Genomic DNA, 25,408 nt, shown 5'->3' with positions numbered 1-25,408 from the left:
ATATATGTTTAAAGTGCAGGTAGACAGGCAGAAAGGAAAAAAGGAAGGATGGAGAGAGAAACATTAAAGAAAAAATAAATTAAACTTCATCAAAGACAAAACATTCAGCTCCTAAAAAAATATATTATAATAAATGAAAAGACAAGCAAGAGAATAGGAGGTAAATGATTAGAAAGTTGGAACATGATGAGAGAATTAGAACTTTCACTCCCATTCTAGACATCCAGGGAAGGGAGAGGGGCTAGAGGTTGAATCAATTGTCAATGGCCAATGATTTAATCAGCCATGCCTAGGTAAAGAAGCCTCCATAAAAATCCAAAAGGACAAGGTTTGGAAAGCTTTCAGGCTGGGGAACACATGAAGATTTGAGGAGAGTGCAGATTCAAAGAGGGCAAATCTTCAAAATGGAAGATTTGCACCATTTCCCCTACTATGCTCTATACATCTCTTCCACCTAGCTGTTCCTGCGTTATATCCTTTTTTAATAAACCGGTAATCTGGTAAGTGAAATGTTTCTCTGAATTCTGTGAGCGATTCTAGCATACTCAAGGAGGAGGGTTCACTGGAATTTCTAATCTATAGTGGTTGGTTGAAAGTGTAGGTGATAACCTGGTCTTTGGATTGGTCTCTGCAGTGGGGTAAGTAAGGGCAGTCTTGTAGAACTAAGCTCTTAACCTGTGGGATCTGACTCTATCTCCAGGGAGATGGTGTCAGTATTGAGTTGTATTGTAGGACCCTAGATGGTGTCCAAGAATTGCTGGTAGTGCAGAAACCCTACATTCATACCCTGGAATTAGGTGCAGAACCTTTAATTACCTTGTGCCACCTCTGCTATTACTCTATATAGGCCTTCTTTTCCGTTGTGTTGTACTAATTGCTTTATAATTATATTTTATCTGGCCTGCACGATTATACATTTCATATAAGGATATTTTCTGAAATACCTCTATATCCCAATAGTGCATGTATATTTCAATGTCTCAAATCAATTATTTCATAAACCAATCATCTGGTATTTTAAAAAGTTTGTCCCAAACTATAACAATAAACCCTAGGTCTGGAGATTAAAATTCTATTCAACATTTCTACTAGAAAGAAATAGATAAAGAATCAGAATGTCACCTTATCCCCATTTTATCTTGTCAAACTGAAAATCTCCAGAGCAGAAGTTTACCAAAATCAAGATTAAAAATTTTTATTAATATAGAGTTGTCCTTCAAAATAATCTGAAAAGAAACAAGTATGAATCCCTATACATGAGATGTATGCATTTTGTCATCTCTTTCTATTTCTTTCCACATACAATATCAGACACCTTCAAGAGTTAATAGTTTTTGGACTCTTAATTCTGGATTTCACACCACAAAAACATGGGTCCTGCTACTTTTTCTTCTAAGAAACATATCTTCAATGAACTGGAAAGGCTCTAGCACCTGCTAATCTTGGCATAAGCAATAAAGAGAATGTTTATTTTAAAAATTCAACATTTCTGAAATTATAAACAATTCTTATAACCAATTATAACAGAATATTATTTAAAAAATAGGTGCTAATATTGTATTCTTAATATTATATAGCATTATTATGCTAAATAATATTGATATTTAGGATGTATTTCTTAATAAAAATATAATATGGAAATCACAAACTAATGAGAAAATATAGTTTATGTAGATTATTATATAACTTGTTTTCTGTCCTTACCTTCAGTATTTGTCATTTTACTTTCATGAAAAATCTCAATGGCTTCCTGAGGGGCACCAAATAGAACCAAAGCTTGTGATGTGGCATTGTCTTTGAAAAAAACAAAAAACAAAAATTTCAGTGGGCAGTTATTATAATTTTTTTAAATAAGGAAAATGATATGTAAAACTATGTTGTAAAAGTGTTATCCTTGCAAAAACACCTATAATTCAAATATTAACCAAAGCCCACAGTAAAATATATTTGGATGTTTTCTCTGATACTTCAATTGGGTTAATTCTCACAAGGAGGTATTCCAAATAGCATTCAGCTGTGAAAAACAAACACTGAGAGACTGTCCAGAGTGACATCACCAAAACAATGGAGTAGGTGGTCGCAACTTCCACTGTACAACAAAGTTCAACAGTTAGATGGTTATTAACAAACAAAAATAATACTTGGAGAGCTCAGGAATCCATTCAACAAACTTTAGCAACACAGTAGAACAAAAAAGTCTGTGAATAATCTCACAAAAAGGGAATGAAGACAGCTTCATTTTGACCACATCATCCCATCCACCAGGCCAATATCGCTCAGCACCAAGAAGGAGACTGGCAAAGCCACGACTTATGGAGAGGGTTTCAATTAAGGAAAAGGGCAGAACCTATCAGTATCAGTATCAATATACAGAAAAAGTGATCACAATTCCCAGTGGCCTGCAAAGGACCCCAGCAGGTTTGCCAGAAAAGTTGTCCTAAAGTGAAAGAGAGGGTAAAAGTGTTTCCCAAACATAAGGGGAGGGTGTTCACCACCACCAGACCTGATTTACAAGATATTCTGAAAGCTCTTCAGGTAAAATAAGAAGACTTTAATTAGTAACATGAAAACATTTGAGAAAATAAAATACATTGGTAAAAATAATTATACAGTCAAATTCAGAATCCTCCAATAGTACAGTATAGTGGTATGCTAATCTCAACTTTAGTATAAAGATTAAAGAAGTATTAAAAAGAGCTATAGCTGCAATAACTTCCTAATAGATACACAATATAAAAAAATGTAAATTGTGACATAAGAAACATAAAAAGGAAGCAATAAAAGGGTAATCAGCTTAAAATATATTACTATAGCAGGGTGCCTGAATGGCTCAGTTGGTTAACCGTTGAACTCTTGTTTCCCACTCAGATCATGATCTCATGGTTCATGAGTTCGAGCCCAATGTCGGGCTCTGTGCTGGCAGCTCAGAACCTGGAGCCTGCTTCAGATTCTGTGTCTCCTTCTCTCTCTCTCTCTCTCTCACTACTTCTCTCCCATTTATGTTCTATCTTTCTCAAAAAGGAATAAACATTAAAAAATGTAATTAAAAAATATACTACTATAGCTCTAAAATGTTTTATGTAAGCCTTAAGGTAACAATATAGCAAAAACTATAGTAGATACACAAGAGAAAAATGAGGGAATCAGACTACACCACTATGGAAAATCATTAATTCATAAAGGAAAACAGCAAGAGAATTAGAAATGAACAAAAGAAGTACAAAATAGGCAGCAATCAATCAACTTAGGAGAACAGACTTAGGAAACTCAGTGACTCCATCAAACATACTAATACCTATATTATAGGTATCCCAGAAAAAGAAAGAAAAGGGGGCAGAAAATTTATTTGAGGAAATAATAGTGGAAAACTTCCCTAATCTGGGAAAGGAAACAGAGAAGCAGATCCAGGAGGCATAGAGAACTCCCATCAAAATCAACAAAAGCAGACACACACTAAGACAAAATGTAACTAAACTTGTAAAATACAGTGATGCAGAAAAAAAATCTTAAGAGCAGCAAGACAAAAGAAGTCATTAACTTAGAATATAAACCCCTAAGCCTAGTAGGAGATCTTCAAATACAAATGTTGCAATCCAGACGGAGTGGCATGATATATTCAACATGCTGAATGGGAAAAATATGAAACCAAGAATACTCTATCCAGCAAGGCTGTCAATCAGAATACAAGGAGAGATAAAGAGCTTCTCAAACACAAAAACTAAAGAAGTTCATGACCACTAAACCAGCCCTGCAAGATATATTAAAGGAGACTCTCTTAGTAGAAAGTAAAGACCAAAAGTGGCAGTATAAAGGAGGAAACCAAAAGCAAGAATAATGAATATTTCTGTAAAAGATCAGTCAAGGAACTCATCACACACAAAAAAATGATGTAAAATATGATACCACATACCTAAAATGTGGGGAGGAGAGGAAAAAAAGAATGGGTTCAAACAGAAAAGACCATCAACTTAATATAGACTACTATATGCAAAAAAAGGTTATATATAAACCAGGAGTATCTGGGTGGCTCAGTAGGTTAAGCATTCAACTCTTGATTTCAACTTTGGTCATGATCCTGGGATAATGGGAACAAGCCTTGCATCAGGCTCTATGCTCACAGCACATGGAGCCTGGTTAGGATTCTCTCTTCCTCTCTCTCTGTCCCTTCCCTGCTCTCTCTTTCTCTCTCAAAATAAATAAACTTAGGAAAAAAAGAGAAAAGGTTATTTACAAACCTAATGTTAATCATATATCAAAAAACACTAATAAACAGGCAAAAAATAAAGAGAGAGAAAATATATATCACTAAAGAAAATCAGCAATATGTGAAAGACAAGGGAGAAAATTTTCAAAAAAAAAAAAAAAACCAAGAGTGATCAAATGGCAATAAATATATATCTATCAATAATTACTTTGAATGCAAATGATATAAAGGCTCCAATCAAAAAACATAGGGTGAATGGAAAAAAAAATAAGACTCATGAATATTCTGCCTATAAGAGATTCATTTTAGACCTAAAGATATATGTAGATTGAAAGTAAGAGGATAGAGAAACATCTATCATTCAAATGGATGTCAAAACAAAGTTGGAGTAGCAATACTTATTTCACCAAAATAGACCTTAAAACAAAGAATGTAACAAGAGACAAAGAAGGACATTATATAATAATAAAGGGGACAATCCAACAAGAAGGTATAATAATTGTAAATATCTATGCACACAACACAGAGGCACCCAATTAAATAAAACAATAACCAACATAAAGGAACTAATCAATGATAATACAATAATACTAGGGCATATTAACACACTACTTACACCAATGGACAGATAATCTCAACAGAAAACCAACAAGAAAAAAGTGACTTTAAATGACACACTGCAACAGATGGATTTAACAGATATACTCAGAACATTCCATCCTAAAACAGCATAATACACAATCTTTTCAAGTGCACATAGAACATTCTCCAGAATAGATCACACATTAGTTCACAAAACCAGCCTCAATAAATTCAAGAAGAATGAAATAATACCATGCATCTTTTCTGACCACAATAGTATGAAACTAAAAATCACCCACAAGAAAAAATCTGGAAAGACCATAAATACATGGAGGTTAAATAACATGCTACTGAACAATGAATATGTCAACCAAGAAATAAAAGAAGAAATTAAAAAGTACATGGAACCAAATGAAAACGACAGTCCACACAACCTTTGAGATGCAGCAAAAGCAGTTCTAAGAGGAAAGTTTATAGCAATACAGATCTGTCCCAAGAAGCAAGAAAATATATATAATAAACAACTTAACTCTATACCTAAAGGAGTTAGAAAAAGAACAAACAAAACCTAAAGCCATCAAATGGAAGGAAATCATGAAGATTAGAGAAAATAAATGATATAGAAACTAAGAAACAATAGAACAAATTAACGAAACCAAGAGCTGATTCCTTAGAAAAATTAATAAAATTGATAAACCTCTAGCCAGACTTATCAAAAAGAAATTAAATAAATAAAATCACAAATTAAAGAGGAGAAATAACAACTAACACTATAAAAATCTTAAAAATTATAAGAAAATATTATGAAAATCTGTATACCAACAAATTGGACAACCTAGAAGAAATAGATAAATTCCTAGAAATAGATAAACTACCAAAACTGAAACAGGAATAAATAGAAAATTTGAACAGACTCATTACCAGCAAAGAAATAGAATCAGTAAAAAAACTCCCAACGACATAAGTCCAGGACCAGACAGCATCACAGGCAAATTCTACCAAACACTTAAAGAAGAGTTAATACCTTTTCTTAGACTATTCCAAATAATAGAAAAGGAAAGAACACTTCTAAATTCATTCTATGAGACCAGTATTATCCTGATACCAAAACCAGATGAAGACACCACTAAAAAAGAGAAGTACAGGCCAATATCCTTGAGGAACAAAGACGCAAAAATCATTGATATTAGCAAACGAAATCCAACAATACAGTTTTAAAAAATCATTCACCACAATCAAGTTGAATTTATTCCTCCATTACAAGGGTGGTTCAATATTCTCAAATCAATAAACTGTGATACGGCACATCAATAAGAAAAAGGATAAAAATCATATGATCATTTCAATAGATGCAGAGAAAGCATTTGACAAAGTACAGCATCCATTCATCATAAAAACTCGCAATAAAGTAGGTTTAGAGAAAACATACCTCACCATAAATAAAGGCCATATATGAAAAATCCACAGTGAACATCATCCTCAGTGGGGAAAAACTGAGAACTTTTCCCCTAAGGTGAGGTGTAAGACAAAGATGTTCACTCTCACCATTTTTATTCAATATAGTATTGGAAGTCCTATTTAGCACTTTAAAAAAAAAAATAAATAGTGCTGGGAAAACTAGAGATTCACATGCAAAGGAATGAAACTAGACCCCCATCTTATACCAAAATTAACTTGGAATGGATTAAACACTTAAATGTAACATCTGAAGTCACTAACCTACTAAAAGAAAATACAGGGAAAAAAAAATTGACATAAGGATTATTTTAAAATAACACTAATAATCAAAAACAAAACCAACTAAAACTGAAATCAATTAAGTAGTATAATGCTAAGCAGTAAAAAAAAAGATGAACTATTAATACATGGAATAACACTAATGAATCTCAAAAGTACATTGAGCAAAATGGGTATTTTATAATTCCATTATTATGAGGTTCAAAAAAAAAAGCCTACTGTGAAAGATATCAAAATAGTGGTTACCTATGGTAGGTGAGAAACTTTTCTTTTTTACCCAAAAATGGGCAGTGGTTCTACATTTATCATGTATACACTTACCAAAATACATTAAATTATAAATTTAAAGCTTGAGCATTTCACATATGTAAATTATAAGGTAGAAAATATAATGTTTACTCTAGCAGCATTAAAATATTCTGATAGACTGGGGTACCTGGGTGGCTGAGTTGGTTAAGCATCTGACTTTGGCCCAGGTCATGATCCCACAGTTCATGGGTTCGAGCCCCAAATCTGGCTCTGTGCTGACAACTCAGAGCCTGGAGCCTGCTTCGGATTCTATGTCTCCCTCTCTGCCCCTCCCCCAGTCACGCACCCTTGCTCATGCTCTCTCCCTCTCTCTTTCTCAAAAATAAACATTAAAACTAACTTAAAAGCATATTTTGATATATTATACAGATATAAATAAATATATGATTTAAGTACTTGTAGAACATCTTATGCTAATATTTAATAATGATTACAAGTAGGACATATATGTTCTAAAACCCCATTACAGAGTAAAATGAGACAAAAAAGTAAATTCATAGCAAAAATATGCAAAACATAAAAGAAATGAAGGTTGAAAAGTAAAAATAAAATGGAAGATACTGCTAGTCAAATAACTATAATAATATATATGAATGATATAAATTTATCCAAAAAGAGTAACCCAATAAAAATTATACAGAAAAATTATAAATAAAATATATGCTTTCTTTTTACTGAGAAAGTTCTTGTGATCATATTATAAAGGAATGTTTCTGCATAGTACCACATACGATGACTTTAAGACAAACATTATTACTAGAGATAAAGGACACTGTATAATAGGAAGAGGGTCAATCCTTTGGGAAGCTGTAACAATTATAAACATATACAAACTTAAAAGAGCCTAAAACTGAAGTAAAAGCAGACATAACTGAAGGAAAAACAGACAGTTCAACAATAGTAGTGGAAATCTTTAACTGCCCAATTTAAATAATGGATGGGGGTGCCTGGGTGGCTCAGTTGGTTGAGCAACTGACTCTTGATTTTGGATCAGGTCATGATCCCACAGTGGTGGGATTGAACCCCACGTTAGGCTCTGCTCTGAGCATGGAGCCTGCTTAATATTCTCTCTCTCTCTCTTTCTCTCTCTCTCTCTCCCCCCCCAACTGTCCTTCTCTCCTGCTCATGCTCTCTCTCTAAAATAATAATAATGGATGAAACATCTAGACAGAAGTAGCTTCGAAAACACCATAAACCACTTAGACCTAAGAAACAACTAATAGAATAGTCCACCAAGAGTAGAAAACACATTTTTCTCAAGTGCATATGGAATGTTCTCCATATTAGAGCACATATTATGCCATAAATAGGTTTCAGTACATTTAAATAAGTGTTGAAATCACACAGAGTATCTTCTTTGACTACAATGGCAAAAATAGAAATCAGTGACCAAAGGAAATTTGGGAAATTTTCAAATCTGTAAACTTTAAACACAATCCTAAATAAATAATGGGTCAAAAAAGAAATCACAAGGGAAACCAGAAAATACTTTGATTTGAATAAAAACAAAATGACAACACAATTAAACCTATATGAAGTTTAGTGAAATAAATCATCAGAGGGAAGTACGTGAAGAAAAGAACTTTAATCAATAGCCTTATATCTTATCCTAGGAAGACCAAACCAAATCCAAGGAGAAGGAGAAGGGAAAAAAAAATATTAGGAGATAAGTCCTCACAAAATACGAGCAAACTAAATCCAACAGTATATAAAAAGGATTATACACCATGTCCAAGTGAGATTTGTCCCAGAAATGTTTCAACACATGAAAATCAATGAATGTAATATACTATATTAACAGAATAAAGGGAAGAAACCACACAAGCATTTCAATAGATGCAGAAAAAGTATTTGACAAAATTTAATCCCATTTATGGTAAAAAAAAAAAAAACAACAACAACACAGAAACAAAATAGGAATAGAGAGAAACTTCTTCATCAACAGAATTAAAAAGTTTGTGAAAAACTCCCCTAAGGTCAGGAAAAAGACAAGCTTATCCACACTTTGCCATGAATATTGATGAATATTTCCATTCAATATTGTTCTGGAGATTCTAGCCACAGTAGTTGAGGGCAGGGGGTGGAGTAGAAAGAAAGAAAGAATAAAAAATATATCTATTTGGGAATAAAAGTAACAGAAGTGCAAGACTTCTTCACTAAAATCTACAAAACACTGTTGAAAAAAAATTAACAACTAAGTAAAATACAAAGATATCCTATATTAGTATTCTGAAAGACATGATCTCATTAAGATGCCAAAACCCTTAAAATTGATCCAGAGATTCGATGCAATTCCTATCAAATTCCAATGGCCTTGTTTTTCCCCCCAGAAAATTTCAAACTGATCCTAAAAATTCACATGGAAATGCAAGATACTCAGATTAGCCAAAATCGTCTTAAAAAAGAAGAACAGTGTTGGAGAAATCACACTTCTAGCTTTAAAAATTACTACAAAACTATAATACACAGTGTGGTACTGGCATAAGAATGGACATGTAGATCAGTGGAGGAGAACTCAGATTCCTGAAATAAACTCATATTTATGGTCTGTTGATTTTTACATGGGTGCCAAGACTATTCTATAAGAAAAAAATAGTCTTTTTCTACAGATGATACTAGGCGACTGGAGATACACATGTAAAAGAATAAATTCTGAGTCCAACATAAATCACATTATATAAAAATTGACTCAAAAATCATCAGAAACTTAAATACAAAAACTATTACTATAAAACTCTTGGAGGAAAACAGAGGTGTAAATATTTGTGACCTTAGATTAGGCAATAATTTCTTTGATGTGACATCAAAGGAACAAGCAATTTTAAATAATACATCAGTTGGCTTCATTTAATAAAAAATTTTTTTGCTACAGAAGACATTGTCAAGAATATGAAAATACAACCCTGCCATGGGCAAAAACATTTGCAAGTCATATATCTGGTAAAGATTTAGTTTATGAAATACATAAAGAATTCTTACAACTCAAGGATAAAAAAGACAACCCAATTTAAAAATGGCAAGAGATTTAAACATTTTTCCAAAGATAAACAAATAGCCAGTAAGCACATTTAAAGATCATCCCATGATTGGTCATCAGAGAAATCCAAATCAAAACCACAATGAGGGGTACCTGCGTGGCTCTGTCCCTTAAGTCTCTAACTGGGCTCAGGTCGTGATCTCAGGATTCCTGGGTTTGAGTTTGGTTCTGTGCTGACAGCTCAGAGCCTGGAGCCTGCTTCTGATTGATTCTATGTCTCCCTCTCTCTCTGCCCCTCCTCTGCTCACTCCCTGTCAATTTCTGTCTCTCAAAAATGAATAAACGTTAAAAAAAAAAAGGTAAAAAAAAAAACACCCTCACAATGAATTATCAATTCACACCCACTAAAGATGGCTATAATAGTTAAAACAAAAATAAACAAAAACCCAAAAAGCAAAAGCAGAATATAACAAGCCTTGACAAGGGTACGGAAAAACTGGAATTCTCATATACTGTTGTTTAAAATGTAAAATTTGCTGCTGCTTGGGGGGGGAAAATTGGCAATTATTCAGAAAGTTAAACATCAAGTTACCAAATGACCCAGCAATTCCAGACTTAAGTGTATACCCAGCAGAAATAAAAGCATATGCCCCCATAAAAACATGGACTCAAATATTCATAAGAACATTATTCATAATAGCCCCCAAATGGAAACAAAACAAATATCCATCTATTGGTGAACGTATAAACAATATGTGGAATATTCACATAATTATTTACAGTATTCAGCCATAAAACGGACCCTTGACAAAATTCTAGTTTAAAAGAAGGCAGATACACAAAGCCAACTATTTTACAAATTCGTATTAAATGTCCAGAATGTTGTTCCATCCGGCCTCCCCAACCCTCACCAGCCAAATAAGGTCTGGGCAGTGAGGGCATTTCTGTTACCTCTGAAATCTTGAGATAAATACTGAAAGAAAAGGCATCAGGGCGTATGCTGAGCGATGGCACCCAGTGAGCCCCACAAAGCTGTCAGGGCGTGCCTCACAGTTCGGAGTATATCGGTACCCGGAGGGGAACTCGAATGCTCGGGGATGCAGTAGACCACAGGCGCGGCGCATGCGCCGCTGCGAAGTGCGCCCATAGCCCACTTTACTCCGGAAATTGTGCAGGGCTGGGATACCTCCAGGCCGGCCTTTGCGCTTGCGCGTCTCTGCCACCACCTGGCTAGGGCGGCGGCTGTGATCCAAGGGGTCGGTGAGCAGGATCTAGTGGCCAAACAGGCAGTGGGGGAAGGCCTGGTGGCCCTGTGGGACCCTCAGGTCAGTGGGGAGGCCTCAGGATTCATGGAGAAGCGGTAAGCCCTCGGGATAAACAGGGAGGGGCCGGCCATTTGGGACTCCACGAAGACGTGACCTTCCTTTCTACGAGGACATTATAGATGCCGCCAACCACTTCTTTTTTTTTTTAATGTTTTATTTATTTTTGAGAGAGAGAGAGCATGAGCAGGGGAGGGTCAGAAAGAGAGGGAGACATAGAATCCGAAACAGGCTCTGGGCTCTGAACTAGCTGTCAGCACAGAGCCCGACGCGGGGCTCGAACCCACGAAACGTGAGATCATGACCTGAGCCAAAGTCGGAGGTTTAACCGACTGAGCCACCCAGGCGCCCCACCGCCAAGCACTTAAGGCCCCTGGAGCTCCACAGGGTGGCGGGCTCCCTGAGCTGGGGCTGGTACTCAGCACTCCCTGGTGATACCACCTGGTGGGTTGGGGGTGGGAGGTCTGAATGGCTTCCCTGCGCAGCGTCATGTCGCAGACGTCAAAGCTCAGGCCTCGCACAGTCTCCTGGCCCAGCGGCCGGGCTGGAAACGGGCCACCAAGCTGTCCTTGATTTTGTTGAGGTATTGTACAGTCCTGGTCATGTATTGGGGCCAGTGCCATCAGGCCCAAAGTGATAGAAGATAGGATTCAGTAGGCAGAGAGGGAACGATTAGAAACCTGAGGCCCCTGGGTGTGGAAAAACATATTTTAGAACAATTACTGGGAGTGTCTGACCAGGCAAACCACCTCAGGCTAAGGTTTCTCTTAAGAATGTGACAGATACCACCTACACTCCCTCAGGTTTCCCTCAGGAACTTGACAAAAGACCTAACTAAAAATAAGTAGTAGATCACAACGGTATGGCCCACAATGATAGGACCATAGGCCACCTCTCACAATGGAACTGAACCGATCAGGAATGGACCACCCAGCACCTAGAGCTGTGGAGCCCAGGGTGGGAGCTGAGAGGGAGCAAGGGGGAAGGGGGGAGGGGAAGCTGCTCAGAACCTTATGAAACAAGGACCCTTACTTATAGTCATGGCTTTCACTTTCAAATGTCCCCCTCTGCAAAGAGAGCTTTCATACTATTCTTCCTCTCTGATCTTAGAAACTTGTGCCTGCTGCACGTTTTGTGTCCACCTCTTCATCCTTCGAAACCGTGAGAAAATGAACCCTGGGTATGGAGTTAAAAAATCCCACTACTAAAGCACCAGATCTTACGGGTCTAGGCCAGGTCCCATTTGTACTCTGGCCAGACAGTGGCCTGCTGCTTCAGATCCTGGCGGGCCCACATCTAGCTCTGGTCAGTGTCCTCCACCAGGTGGTCTGTGAGGGGCCACACTTTATGTGCTGCATTTTGTGCTTGTTTGGAGATCTGGACAGGCAGAGCACGTTTGACTCCCAGCCAGATTTTTTTTAATTTTTTTTAATGTTTTTATTTATTTCTGAGAGAGAGACACAGTGCGAGCAGGGGAGTGTCAGAAAGACAGAGAGAGAGAGAATCCAAAGCAGACTCCAGGCTCTGAGCTGTCAGCACAGAGCCTGACATGGGGCTTGAAATCAAACTGTGAGATCATGACCTGAGTTGAAGTCGGCTGCTTAATTAACCAACTAGCCACCCAGGTGCCCCCCAGTCAGATTTTTTTGATAGCGATGCAGGTGTGGTCCTCCTCCAGGGTCTTCAGGCAGGTCTCAGGTGCAGCTCATTGGCACGTGCCCTGATTTGCACCCAGGATGCACTGCTTGATGATGCACTACTCCATGGGGTCTGACTTGGCCAGCTGCTTCGGCCCCTCTACTGGCTTGGGTAGGTCAGAATGGTTCTTGGCCCCCACTGCAAACGTGATGACAGTCCTTTCACTGAACTTCATCATCACCTGTATGTTATAGGTATGCTCCAAGGTGCTGATGGTACCCATCACTAGGAAATTAGTCAGTGCACACCAGACACTTAATATTCCCACCAAGGCACATAGGTTTATGGTTGCCAGGACTGGGTCAAGGGGGAATGGGGAGTGGCTGTTAATGGTATAGGGCTTCTTTGGGGGATTATGAAAGTATTCTAGAATTAAATAATGATGATGGTTATACAACCTTGTGATTATACTAAAAACACTGAATCGTACACTTTAAAGAGGTGAATTTTATGGTATGTGAATATAACAGTTTTTAAGTTAAACAATATTACTCATAACAGCATTTAGTAAATTGCATGCTGAGTAAATCTCTGCTTTAAATGGATTGGATTATCAAATCAATTTTTTTTTTACTATATCTTTTTACTATATCTATGATATCTCAAGATAATTTGTAACTTTAGTTATATTAGAAAAGAAAGTGGTCTAAAAACTAGTAATGTAAGTGTCCAAATTAAGAATATGTGGAAAAACAAACAGAAAGTAGAAGGAAAAGAAGGTGTAATAATTAATAAAACAGAAAATAGACCACCACCAACAAAAAAAAACCTAGAGATAATTAAAAAGATCAGAAATTACCACTTTGAAAAGTTTAGCACAAATAGACACATCTGGCAAATTGATCAAGACAAACCAGAAGAAGAAACAGAAGAAGCAAATAAATGAGAATTGTGTGTAGAAAGATATAAAAGTAAAAAAATATTAGCAATGTGATATCAGTATACTTAAAATTTAACCAAATGAACAAATTTTAAAACAAAGAAATATAAGTTGCCAATAGTGAATTAAGAATAAACAGAAGGCCTAAAGAATCCTATTACCAATAAATAGTTTATATCAATAGTATCTCTCTGAAAATTAACATTCAAAAAAAATTAAAATATTTTATTTTTCAGAGAACAGAAAACGAAGAAAAATTCCCCCAATTCAATTTTGAAGTTATAAATACCTTGCTAACAAAACCAGACTAAAACAAGATGAGTAAAAAATTCCATCATGTTTAATGGTGAAACATTAAAAGTCTCATTTTAAAAATCAGGAACAAGAAGATAAATGTGCATATTTTTATTGCTTCATTTAACAGGGTTCTAAAGGATCTAAACTAAGCAATAGGGGAGGAAAGTAATAAAATTATAATGGGAGAAAAGTAAAAATCAAACCTCGCTTTCAGATGATCAAGCTGATATTAGTGAATTAATAAGATAAAGTTGTAATATAAGATTAAATATACGACTATATATGTATTGTGTTAGCATGTTGATTTATAATAATATCAAGCTAAATGTGATTTGGGAGAGGTGAGAGAACTCGGGGTTCTATTTCTTCATGTGTTATGATTGCACATATCCTATTTTACCAGTATTCTTCATACTTTACACATACATTATATTTTTTACATGTATGAAATATTTCCTATTTCAACAAATAAGACACTAATCTGTAAAAAAAAAGATATATTATGAAATACAATAAATAGGAAAACTGATGCAGTATCAGTATCATAACTCAAATATATGACACTGCCATGAAATTCAGTTTTATAATTAGTGAAAATATTACCTAAAAAGCAAAATATTACAGGTGGTTAGTTTGTAAAAAGGTATTGCTAAATATAATAGAAATTATTCCAGAGCCAACCATTTGTAAATATTAGTCACTTGAAAATACTGTTGGTCAGCAAGTTTTAGATATGGCTGTGACTGTACAAAACAACTTGGAAAAGTTTAATTATTTTATTATTTATTTCAGCTAAAAGCAAAGAATAATCATCCAACTCTGTATGTTTATTTATAGTACAATAAGAATTTTGATATGGCCACAGTAATTTCATGATGATTGACACAACATAAGGAAAGGATTTATTTTTGATGTTAAGAAAACTACCATGTTGAATATCATCTGGTAGAAGTTAATAAATAAGACCTCACACTGTGTTCTTGTGATGTTAATGACAGAGTTAATGACAAACATTTTCAAAGGTTGGTACATAATTAGGTTCAGTACATCATCTAGCAAAGATTGCTTTGGGCTTAAAAGTTTGAGATCTGCCAAAACATGATAATAAACACTGCAAGTCTGATAAATTTCTGTAGTTTGAATATGGACATCTCAATGCTTTGCTTGATGAGCTGAATGTTGTCTGTAGTGGCTGACTGGTTTACACAGAGGATGGAAAGCTTAAGGATGGTACAATGCCAAAGTGATAGAAGTTAATTTTAACTGATAATCAATATTTATGCCAGCATTCCAAATATCAATTTTAATGTCATTTAAATACAGATATTGTAAACTTACCAAAAGCAAATACCAAAAGAAAGTTTATTAACCATATTATTTTCCAAAGAGCCAACCAGACATACTCCATTCCATACGCATGTACAGAATTAATCTGTATTGTAGAACACTCATATTCCATTAAATAATGTGGAATGTGGTTATATTTGTGTATATCTCTTCATTGCATAGACTAGATACAAGTGGCCTGCCTTTTTAAGTATGATTAACTTGCTCCTGATGTACCACACATAGGAGTTTTTGCTTGCAAACCAATGTAGATTGGTCAGTTTTTGCTGTAATACAAAACAGACTTTGTGAGGTGATTCAAAGGGAAGCCGTCAGCATCGCTCTCAAAAGTGTTGGAACAAACAATTAGTTTTTAATTAACACTGTAATCCAAAAAATTTGAAAAGTTATTTTCAAGTATTTAAATAAGAGATATGTGCAAGTAGGATCTGATTATCTTCTTTCCAAATAGTGTCTATGGGAAAGTTGTTTTAAGTGAATAACTTGATCCATATTGCTAATCTTAGATCGAAATCAGTGTCCAGAAATTAAAAATTTTTTGCTTAAACTTCACTATACAAACTCTGTGACAATGAAATTGCATGTTTTTTTTAAATTAATATTGGTAGAGTGAATAAAGAGCAAAAAAACAAGGTTATTGAAATATTATGAAACTGAATATGGTAACAAGTACTAAAATCTTACCCAAGATTGGTAATCCTACATGAAATCTGTTGTGCAATACTCTCAACCATGTTCAGAATTATTAAATGATTGCTTTCTTTTTTAATGCCTAATAAGATGGTGGCAGCTGGATCGCAATAATAGTCCCAATAAGTTTTTCCTCCTAGTGTGTTCACCTTCCTTTCCAATGTGACTTTGGAGCATCCATCATCAAAAGATGGGCATTAGCAGCGTGTCCCTTAACTCTGGGCTGGCCCTATAACTTGCTTTGGCCAATAAAATACAACAAATGATAGTTGCCAGTTCTGAGCCTTGACCCGAAAAGGCACTGTAAGCTTCTATTCCTCCTCTCAAGCCATGAGATCAAAGCTGCTGGAGGAATATGAGAGACAGCATGGTGCAGCCAAGGCTACTAGCCTGTAAAAGATCAAACCCCAAATAAGCAACATCAATGCTTAGTTGACCTGTGTCTTACTGCAGATGTATGAGTGAGCCATTCTGAGCCCACCTGAGATTAATAGAACCACTCAGCACAAGTATGCATAAGTGAACTAAAATGAATAGGAGTTTGTTTTGGTTGTTTTTTATGTAGCATTAATGCAACAGTGGATAACTTGACTATCAAAGGACTACAAAGACTATGGTTCCCACAGTATTCAAGGCAAAATTCTATACCAAGGACTGGCAAACTTATTCTGTAAAGGACCAGATAGTAAAAATTTTAGCTTTTGTAGGTCACATGCATTGCATATTCCTCTTTGTTTTTTTCTTTTCTTTTTTTAACAACACTTTACAAATGTAAAACCATTTTTAGCATTTGGGCTGTAGGTAGAAAAATAGCTGCTGTCCAGATATGGCCCATTGGCTGTAATTTGCTGACCTCTGTTCTATACCACACAAAGACATGATGTTACTAACGCAATACAAAATAAAAGATGTTGGGGCTCAGAATGCAAAGTAATACAATAAAAGCTAATACAATTTTAGTTTTTTATTTTTAATTTTGTATTTATCTTCAGTGGGTGCTGGTAAAATTTTAATAACCAGCTGTTATTAACCAGCCAATTTCAAGCAATCAGAGGAATAGAGCTGAGATGTATACAATTGGCTCACATGAGCCAGTAAGAGCTGGCTCTGTTGTACTACCTGTATATTGTATTGCCCATACTTTAGTTCAATAGCAAATATTAAAGAAATTGATTATACTCCAGATAGTGGGCTTTTCTTAAACTGACTTACTCCTTTCATTTACCTCACCTTCCTGATCCCCATAAGGTTTGGTTGTGTGACCCTTTGTCCTGGAGAAGACTACTATCTTTGCAGCTACCTTCTATAATTGACTTAATTGCATTACCTATGACCCAGTTTCAAAGAAAATCACTTAATAATAAACTTACTTTTCTTGGCTTGATCACCTTCAGTGAAAGAACAGGAAATTGTCTTATTTTCAGGCATGGTTATTTACAGTATTTTGAAACCTAATTAGAAAGAAAAATCTTTAAATATCATGATTCACAAATAGTATATATTTTATTTCACTAAAAATTGTCAACTAATAATGTCAGAATAGGTTTCTAATACTCGATATCGATATATAAAAACCAACACTAAATTATGTTAAAAATGTAAGTAAATGCAACAATATACTCTTTTTCCTATGAGAACTATTATGATCCTATTTGGGAACACCAAATATGAAAATCCTCATTAAAAAGGGATCTTTGATCCTCTGCTTTGCAAACACCTTTGAAACAGACACCTGACCTACCTATGAGATTTTTTAGCATTTATCATTGTAACTGTAGGCTCTAAGTCCTATGGAGATTCTGGAATCTAAAATGCTCCATTTCCTATGATAAAGTTAAACATTACTATCATCTCTACTTTTCCTCCATTCCCTTTTTTAACATTTTTTTATGGAGGAAATTAAATATATACAAAGGTAAAGAGAAAGTGTAATGGATCTGTATGTGTCCTTCAAACAATTTCAACCAGTGACCAATCTAAATTCTATACACCTACCCAGTATCTTGTCTAACCTACCTACGCTCAGTCATAGTTAAGCAAATCTCAAATATAGTACTGCATTTGTAAATATTTCAAGAATTTTTAAAACATAGCAATAATACCAATAATATAATTAAGACAGTAATAATACTGTCTTAATATCACTAAACATACAGTTGGTGTTTACATTTCTCTCATTGGCTTATATCTTTTTCCTATTTTTAAAGGTTTTGGAGTAATAACAAATAAGCATAACATTCAACTGGAATGTCTTTTAATTCTCTTTATAAGTTCTCCTTTTAATTCTCTTTATGAGGTTCTTTATAAATTATCAATGTAGAAATCAAATATGACGTCCTATACAGTTTTGATATTGTTGACAACATCCCTGTTTTATATTTAATAAGTTACTCAACTGTAATTCCTATAAATCAGTACTTAATAGAAATTTAAACTACTGAATGGAAAGATAATAATTCTATAACATAGAATAGCTACCTCTTTTAATTTATAGACCTAAAACATCATTGAGTTTAGAGATTAGAAATCAACTAGTTCAATTTTTTCTTACTTTTACTAATAAGGAAATCCTTACTAAAATTGGTAAATTCATTCAATGTAAAAAGACAGCTTAGGGAAGAGTGCTATGAAAGAAAACCTGAATTCCATGTCTTGTGCCCCTTTGAATAAACCAAGCTACTGCATCAAGACCAACTTATTAATGGAAAGGAAGCTATAGAAAAGTACATAATTAAAATTTACTTTATATTGGGGCGCCTGGGTGGCTTAGTCAGCTAAGCGTCTGACTTTCGCTTAGGTCATGATCTCACGGTTCGTGGGTTTGGGCCCCATGTCGGGCTCTGTGCTGACTGCCAGCTCAGAGCCTGGAGCCTGTTTCAGTCCGTGACTCCCTCTCTCTCTGACCCTCCCCTGCTCATGCTGTCTCTCTCTCTCTCTCCTAGAAATAAATAAAACATTTAAAAAAAATAAAAAATAATAAATAAAATTTACTTTATATCAGCAATTTTTTAATTCAATGAAGATTGTAGTTGAAACATGGAATCCTATTTTCCCTTCTACACGAAAGTACTAGAAAAATAGAAGAAAATTAATTGTTCTAGTAATGTAGAACTGGGTAACTTGGAAAAATACTCTTACAAATTACTACTAACAAAAATATGGTTAAAATGTATTTTTTAAATCTTCATAGACGTATCTGAGAACTAACAAGGTAATAATAAATAACTGGGCCAAGTTCTTTTAGAAGACAGAAACCCATAAAGGTGAGACCAACATGTAAGGCTACTTTTTCCAAGGGCAGTATCTGATATGGGAGAGGCAGCTGAATGACTGGGCGGTTCTTGTAACAGCCACACAAAACTTTGGAAATTTAAGATAGAATCCAAATTCTACCAAGTTATGTAGAAAACTACCCATTCTTACTACTGGAGACTATCGGAAAACTAACCTTTTCCTAGGATTGAGACCCCAGAAGTCTGTGTCTTAAGGAACAGAATGAAATTGAACTGTAGTCATTATAAAGACTGCCCATAGACTGAAGCCAACCACAGATCATCTGGGTGACTCAAAATGTCACAGAAGTAAAGTAAATTAAGGACATTCTTGCCCAGCACAAAATGAAAGGTAACCCCACACACAAAGAGACTAAATAATACAAATCACCAAAAAAGGAAAGATATTGAAGATAGTAAAGTTACCAGGTATAAACCACCTAACTATGCTTAACATGTTGATAAATATAACATTACATTTTTAAATTTCAGAAATGAAAATTATGAAAATTGACAACTGAAGATTTGAAAAGAAGTCTTTTTAGAAATATTTGAATTGCAAACTACTATACCTGTGATTCTAAACTCCCTGGTAAACTTAAAAGCAGATTTGAAAAAGCTGAAGAAAAAGAATTAGTAAAACAGGTTCAGAAAAAAAAATGGTCTTGAATGAAGCATGTAATAAAAAGATTGAAAATACAGATGCAAGCATAAAAGTCAGTGTTCTCAACCTCACTTTCCGAAAGATGGAGTGGATGTACTTATCCCTATTCCCTCCCCTGAGTACAGCAAAAAAAAACCCTACTTGTTATCTCTAAAACAAACATGAGATGACTTTCAAAGGTGGAGAGAAGTAGGCAGGCTGGATAGGCACCTTGGAACCAGAGGAACAATGAGGTGGTGAGTTTCCAAGATTTTGTTTTAGTTATATATCCTGGACTTAAAGCTGAAGAAACCGGTAAACCATAAATGCCAGTGGGTGCAGATCAGATAAATCTCCAACAGAAGCCTGGTCTCTAGCAAAGGGGACAGGAAAAGGGCAGCTTAACAAGGGAGAATACATTTAGATAATAACCGTTTTACTCCAGCCAAACACCAGAGAAAAAGCTGTGGCCCCTCAAAGGTGGAGTAAGGAGCCACCTTGCTAGGTGGTTATGAGGCATCCCAATCTTCCTGCTGGAGTGATGTCAGAGAAGCCAGGTAGGAGTACAGGACTTTCAGCCCACTGGTTAGAGTCAAGCTTCTCCCCTTTCATTGTCAACCAACACTGTGTGGGGAGCCAGTGTCAACACAGGCTTAATGGTGAATCACCTTCCACCACAACCCAGCAGGCGTGAGACTGCACCCTCTGCGTGGACCCAGTGGAGGACACATAGGAAGGAGTAGCTAGGCACCCCTACCTCTCCCAGCTAAAAGTCAGTGGAGGCCTAATGGGGAGCTGGAACCCCCACCCCTGCCTGGCAATAAGAAGTACAAAGTAAACCACAATGACATATCTATATACCTAGCAGAATGGCTAAAACAAAAAACTGTTTTAACACCCAATAGTAGCAAGGATGTTGAGGAACTGCATCATTCAGACATTGCTGGTTAAAATGTAAAATGATAAAGCTACTTTGGAAAATAGTTCAATTCTTTTTAAAACTAAAAGTGGACCTTCCAATACAACCTAGCAATTGTACTCTTAAACATATTTCCCAGAGAAATAAAAACTTATTTTCATTCAGAAACTTCTGCATAATATTCATAGGAGCTTTGTTTATATTATCTAAAACCTACTGGACAGCAACATGCAAAAGAATAAAACTGGACCACTTTCTTATACCATGCACAAAATAAACTCTAAATGGATTAAAAACCTAAATGTGAGACATGAAACCATAAAAATCCTAGAAGAGAACACGGGCAGTAACTTCTTTGACACTGGCCATAGCAACAACTTTCTTTTAGATATGTCTCCTCAGGCAAGGGAAACAAAAGCAAAAACACACTAGCCAAAACCTGCACAACACCCAAATGTCCTTCAGTGTGTGAGTGGTGAACAAATTGTGGTACATCTATAACATGGAATACAACCCTGCAATGAAAAGGAAAAGACTACTGATACATACAACAATTTGTGTGAACTCCAGATTGCTACTGAAAAGAAAAAACCTCAAAAGGTCCTATATTGCAGGATTTCATTACTTTTTAAGTTTGTTTATTCTGAGTGAGAGAGAGAGAGGGAGGGAGGGAGGGAAGAGAATCTCAAGCAGGCTCCTCACTGTCAGCACAGAGACCGATGCAGGGCTTGAACTTACAAACCGTGAGATCATGGCCTGAGAAGAAACCAAGAGTAAGATACTTAACTGTGTAAGCCACCCAGGCCCCCCCGCAGGATTTCATTTTATCCATTAAATAGTGTAATGACAGTGATTGAGAACAGATAGTGGTTGCCTGGGGCTAGAGATGGTTGAAGGGTAACATCAGGGAAATGTGATGATGCACAATTAAGGGTCTTGATTGTGGTGGTGTTTACACAAAGCTACACATGTGATGAAATTTCATAGAGTTATACACCTATACAGAAAAAAAGTGCAGGTATTGCTGGGGAATCAATAAGCACTACAGTTTGTGCATTTGATGTTGTACTATCATTACCTGTGATGTTAATACTGGGGGATGATGGCTGAAATGGACACAAAACTGTCCTGTATGTTTCTTTGCAACTTCCTATGATTCTTAATTATTTTGAAATAAAAAGCTTAATATAAAACAATAAAGGGAAAGAAAAAATGATACCTAGAAAATCTCCATGCTTGTAGAAATTAAGAAATAAATTATAAATGAACTACACAGAAGAATACATCACAATGGAACTTAGAAAAAAATTTGGACAATGATCACAAATATAAACATATTGTAACATGTAGGACACAACTAGAGCAGTCTCTGGAGGCGGTAGTGTGGAGATGGGAGAGTGTCTATTTTAAGCAGAATTCCAAGGGGAAGTCCTCTTTGAGAAAGTTATGTCTGATTGTAATGAACGGAGAGAATGTACCAAAAGATTTTAGGGAAGAGTTATCCAGGCTGCAGATGTTCTAGAGTCAGGAATAATTTAGAATGACACAGAAATGGTAACTGTTGGTAGTAATTAACTCTAGAACCAGTCGCAATGCAAAAGGGTGAATTAACAACCACAAAAAGTCTATATAGTGTTTCAGCTAACTTTTATCCAAAACATTCCATCCTTGGACCAGGTCACTGTTTGAAATCCTCAAGCTGTTTCCATCTTCATGGCAGGATAGGTCCTTCACAGGCCTTGCCAGAAAGGTGGCTGCTAAATTATCATTAATTTTGCAAGCCAATTAGGGACTTGTAGTAGCTTAAAATCAACCATGGTGAGATCTATACCATGGAATCAGCAAATACCAGAAATGAGGTTTTGTTTTCGTGTTTGTTCTGAGAGGTGGTTGTTAAACATTTATCAGTATACTGCTACCAAAGAAAGATTCCTGAGAAGATAGGACATGAGCTGTGTCATTAGATAGAATGTAAGGTTACTGGAAGAGACGATGAGAGAATTATAGATGTGGTGACAGAAGTGAGCTGGGTTATCAAATCTGGAGTGGGTTCCACTTAGAGAAAGACGAATAGAGAATGTGATTCTATAAATTGGGTTATGAAGAAGAATAGAGTCATAAGAATGGAATAGTAGGTAAGAATAAATATTAACTTCAGGCTAAAAAAGTTTAGACATCAGTTTTTTCAAACGTATTCATTCTTAAACTCTATTTCCAACTTCTCTCTTTTGACCTATCTCAGAGTGGAAATAGGAAAAATTAGATCTAAATTCTGATTTCCTATCAATGAGCTTACAAACTAAATACATCTGTGCTTTCATGGCCTCTTTCTGTTTTGACATGTCGGGGTATCCCTCTACCTGTTTGTCTTCTCCCTCTGCGTCTGCTAGAGAGTTCAGAACATCCTCCCTCTTATTACTTCCAATTACAGTTTCAAAATTCTTATCTTACTAAAGCTCTCTTTTTTGCTCTCTTCTTAAAACAATTGTTTATCTTGGCATTCACGAAGCCACACATTTCTTGGTTTAACTCCTTTCCAATAAATCAAAATGCCTTTCATTCCATAGTTTTGATTTCTTATGAAAACCACTTCATCAGAACATACTCTTTACTCTCTATTCACTTACTGTGCTTTATTTTTTCTAATGAGTCATTATTATTTACATGATAATACATTTTTATAATATTTCCTTTGTTTTCTCTTTTCTCTGTTAGAAGGCAAAATCTGGGGGTACTTGGGTAGCTCAGTTGCTTAAATATCGACTTTGGGTCAGGTCATGATCTCATGGTTCATGGGTTTGAGCCCTGCATCAGACTCCGTGCCGACAGTATGGAGCCTGCTTGGGATTCTCTGTCTCTCTGTCTCGCACTTTCTCTCCTCTCAAAAATAAACTAATCTTTAAAAAAAAAAATTTTAAAAGAAGGCAAAATCTGTGTTCATTGCTGTACTCCTACCATCGGTTAATAGCAGCATTAAATAGATGTTTCTATAGTAATGAGAATGTTTTAAATCTCATCACAGGCCAAGCCACATGATTGCATGGAATTATTATTAATCACTTAAAATCTGGCTACTATAACCCAGGAATTGTTTTTTTGTTTGTTTGTTACATTTTAATTAATTCAAATTTAAATGGCCACATATGGCTAGGTGCTACTACATTGGACAGCACAGGTCCACCACAGTGCCTTCTCCATAGGAGGGGTTCCACAGGGTCTCGTTGAAAATGAAAAAATGCATGAATGAAAAATAAATGTATGAAAGAATGAAATACCTGCAGTCAGTTTTTAGTTTATAGATTTGGCTTAGAACTGTTACCTTCCCCTCCATCTGTTCAAGATTTCGGGCATTGGTTGTTATTAAGTTTTTGCTTAGAATTTATATTTTTGTCCATACTTGAACAGCCTGTTAATAACGAGGGTTTTGTTTCACCACATTAAGCTGGCATCTTAGCAAAATTTGTTTTGAGTAATTCCTCATTACTCAAACAAGATTTCTGAGCTTTTTGTCTTTCTGGATAGAAAACCCTCTCACTTTACCCATTTCCTCTCATAATTTTCTTTGTACTTGTTTTAAATATTCTTAAGGTGAAATATTACATGGCAACATAAAGGTAAACACCTCATATTCTACAATGCAGGCTAAGATATAAGTGGTTAATAATAACATTCAAATTTCATTGTATTATTCAGTGGTCACATTTCATTCTCCCTCACCAAAAATTACCACCATCAAAATTAGAATTCCTGTGACTCCTATGTATCTCAATATACTGTATCATATTGATTCAAAGTTTTACAACTTTAAATGAATGATATTATACTCTGCAAGTCATTCTACCGCTTTTTTTTTATTGTTTAGTACATTTTTGAGATTTGTGTTTTTATGCCTAGGTATCTTTCATTCTTTTTCTCTGCTGTATAGGATACTACTTTTTAGTACACCCTTTTTCTATTGGTGATCATTTTAGTTGTTTCCAAATATTTTCACTGTTATGACCAAGTCTCCTGTAAGGTTTTTAAAGTTTATTTATTTATTTTGAGAGAGAGAGAGTCATAGAAAACAGGAACACAGTTGGGGTGGAGTGGTGGAGAGATGCTTGGCAAATGCAGGACTTAAACTCAAACCTTGAGATCTGAACCATGATCTGAACTGAAGCCAGACACTTAACCCACTGAGCCACCCAGGTGCCCTTCTACTGTGGGTTTCTTACATACTTTACTTTGTGTCCTATACTAGAGAATCTCTGGTGTATACACATGGTAAAGTACATTCTTGGTTGTGGCTTATTTTTTTTTAACCTTCAGTAGTTCTAGATATAGTCCTTTGTGATTAATGCATTACAAGGATCTTCTCCTAGATTATTTCAGTGTTCCTATTTGAAAATATATTTATTTTTAATGGAAATAAGCATATAAATCAGTTTGGATCACCCCCTGCTTAAATCTGCAAACAATACCAAAAGTCATTAATTAGACAATTTAGAAACTCATCCTAAACCCTCAGAAAAATTAAAGACCTTAAAGGAAA

At 35.5% G+C, this 25,408-nt stretch overlaps 1 protein-coding gene across 1 annotated transcript in view; it reads right to left on the bottom strand.

The window, feature by feature from the left end:
- CCDC178 (coiled-coil domain containing 178) overlaps positions 1–25,408 on the bottom strand; it is a 422,000-nt gene that overhangs the window by 381,876 nt on the left and 14,716 nt on the right. Inside the window, exons 2-3 of the mRNA XM_077753827.1 lie at positions 17,414–17,494; positions 1,705–1,794 (exon numbers count right to left, since the gene is read on the bottom strand). Coding sequence (XP_077609953.1) covers positions 1,705–1,794; positions 17,414–17,471 — 148 coding nt within the window. The 5' untranslated portion in view covers positions 17,472–17,494. The remainder of the gene's footprint in view (positions 1–1,704; positions 1,795–17,413; positions 17,495–25,408) is intronic.

This window comes from Crocuta crocuta, unplaced genomic scaffold (assembly GCF_008692635.1).
Source record: "Crocuta crocuta isolate KB4526 unplaced genomic scaffold, BGI_CrCroc_1.0 scaffold231, whole genome shotgun sequence".
Classification (NCBI taxonomy): domain Eukaryota; kingdom Metazoa; phylum Chordata; class Mammalia; order Carnivora; family Hyaenidae; genus Crocuta; species Crocuta crocuta.
Note: the sequence above shows the minus strand (reverse complement) of the source record. Positions and strands in the feature narration are given on the sequence as shown.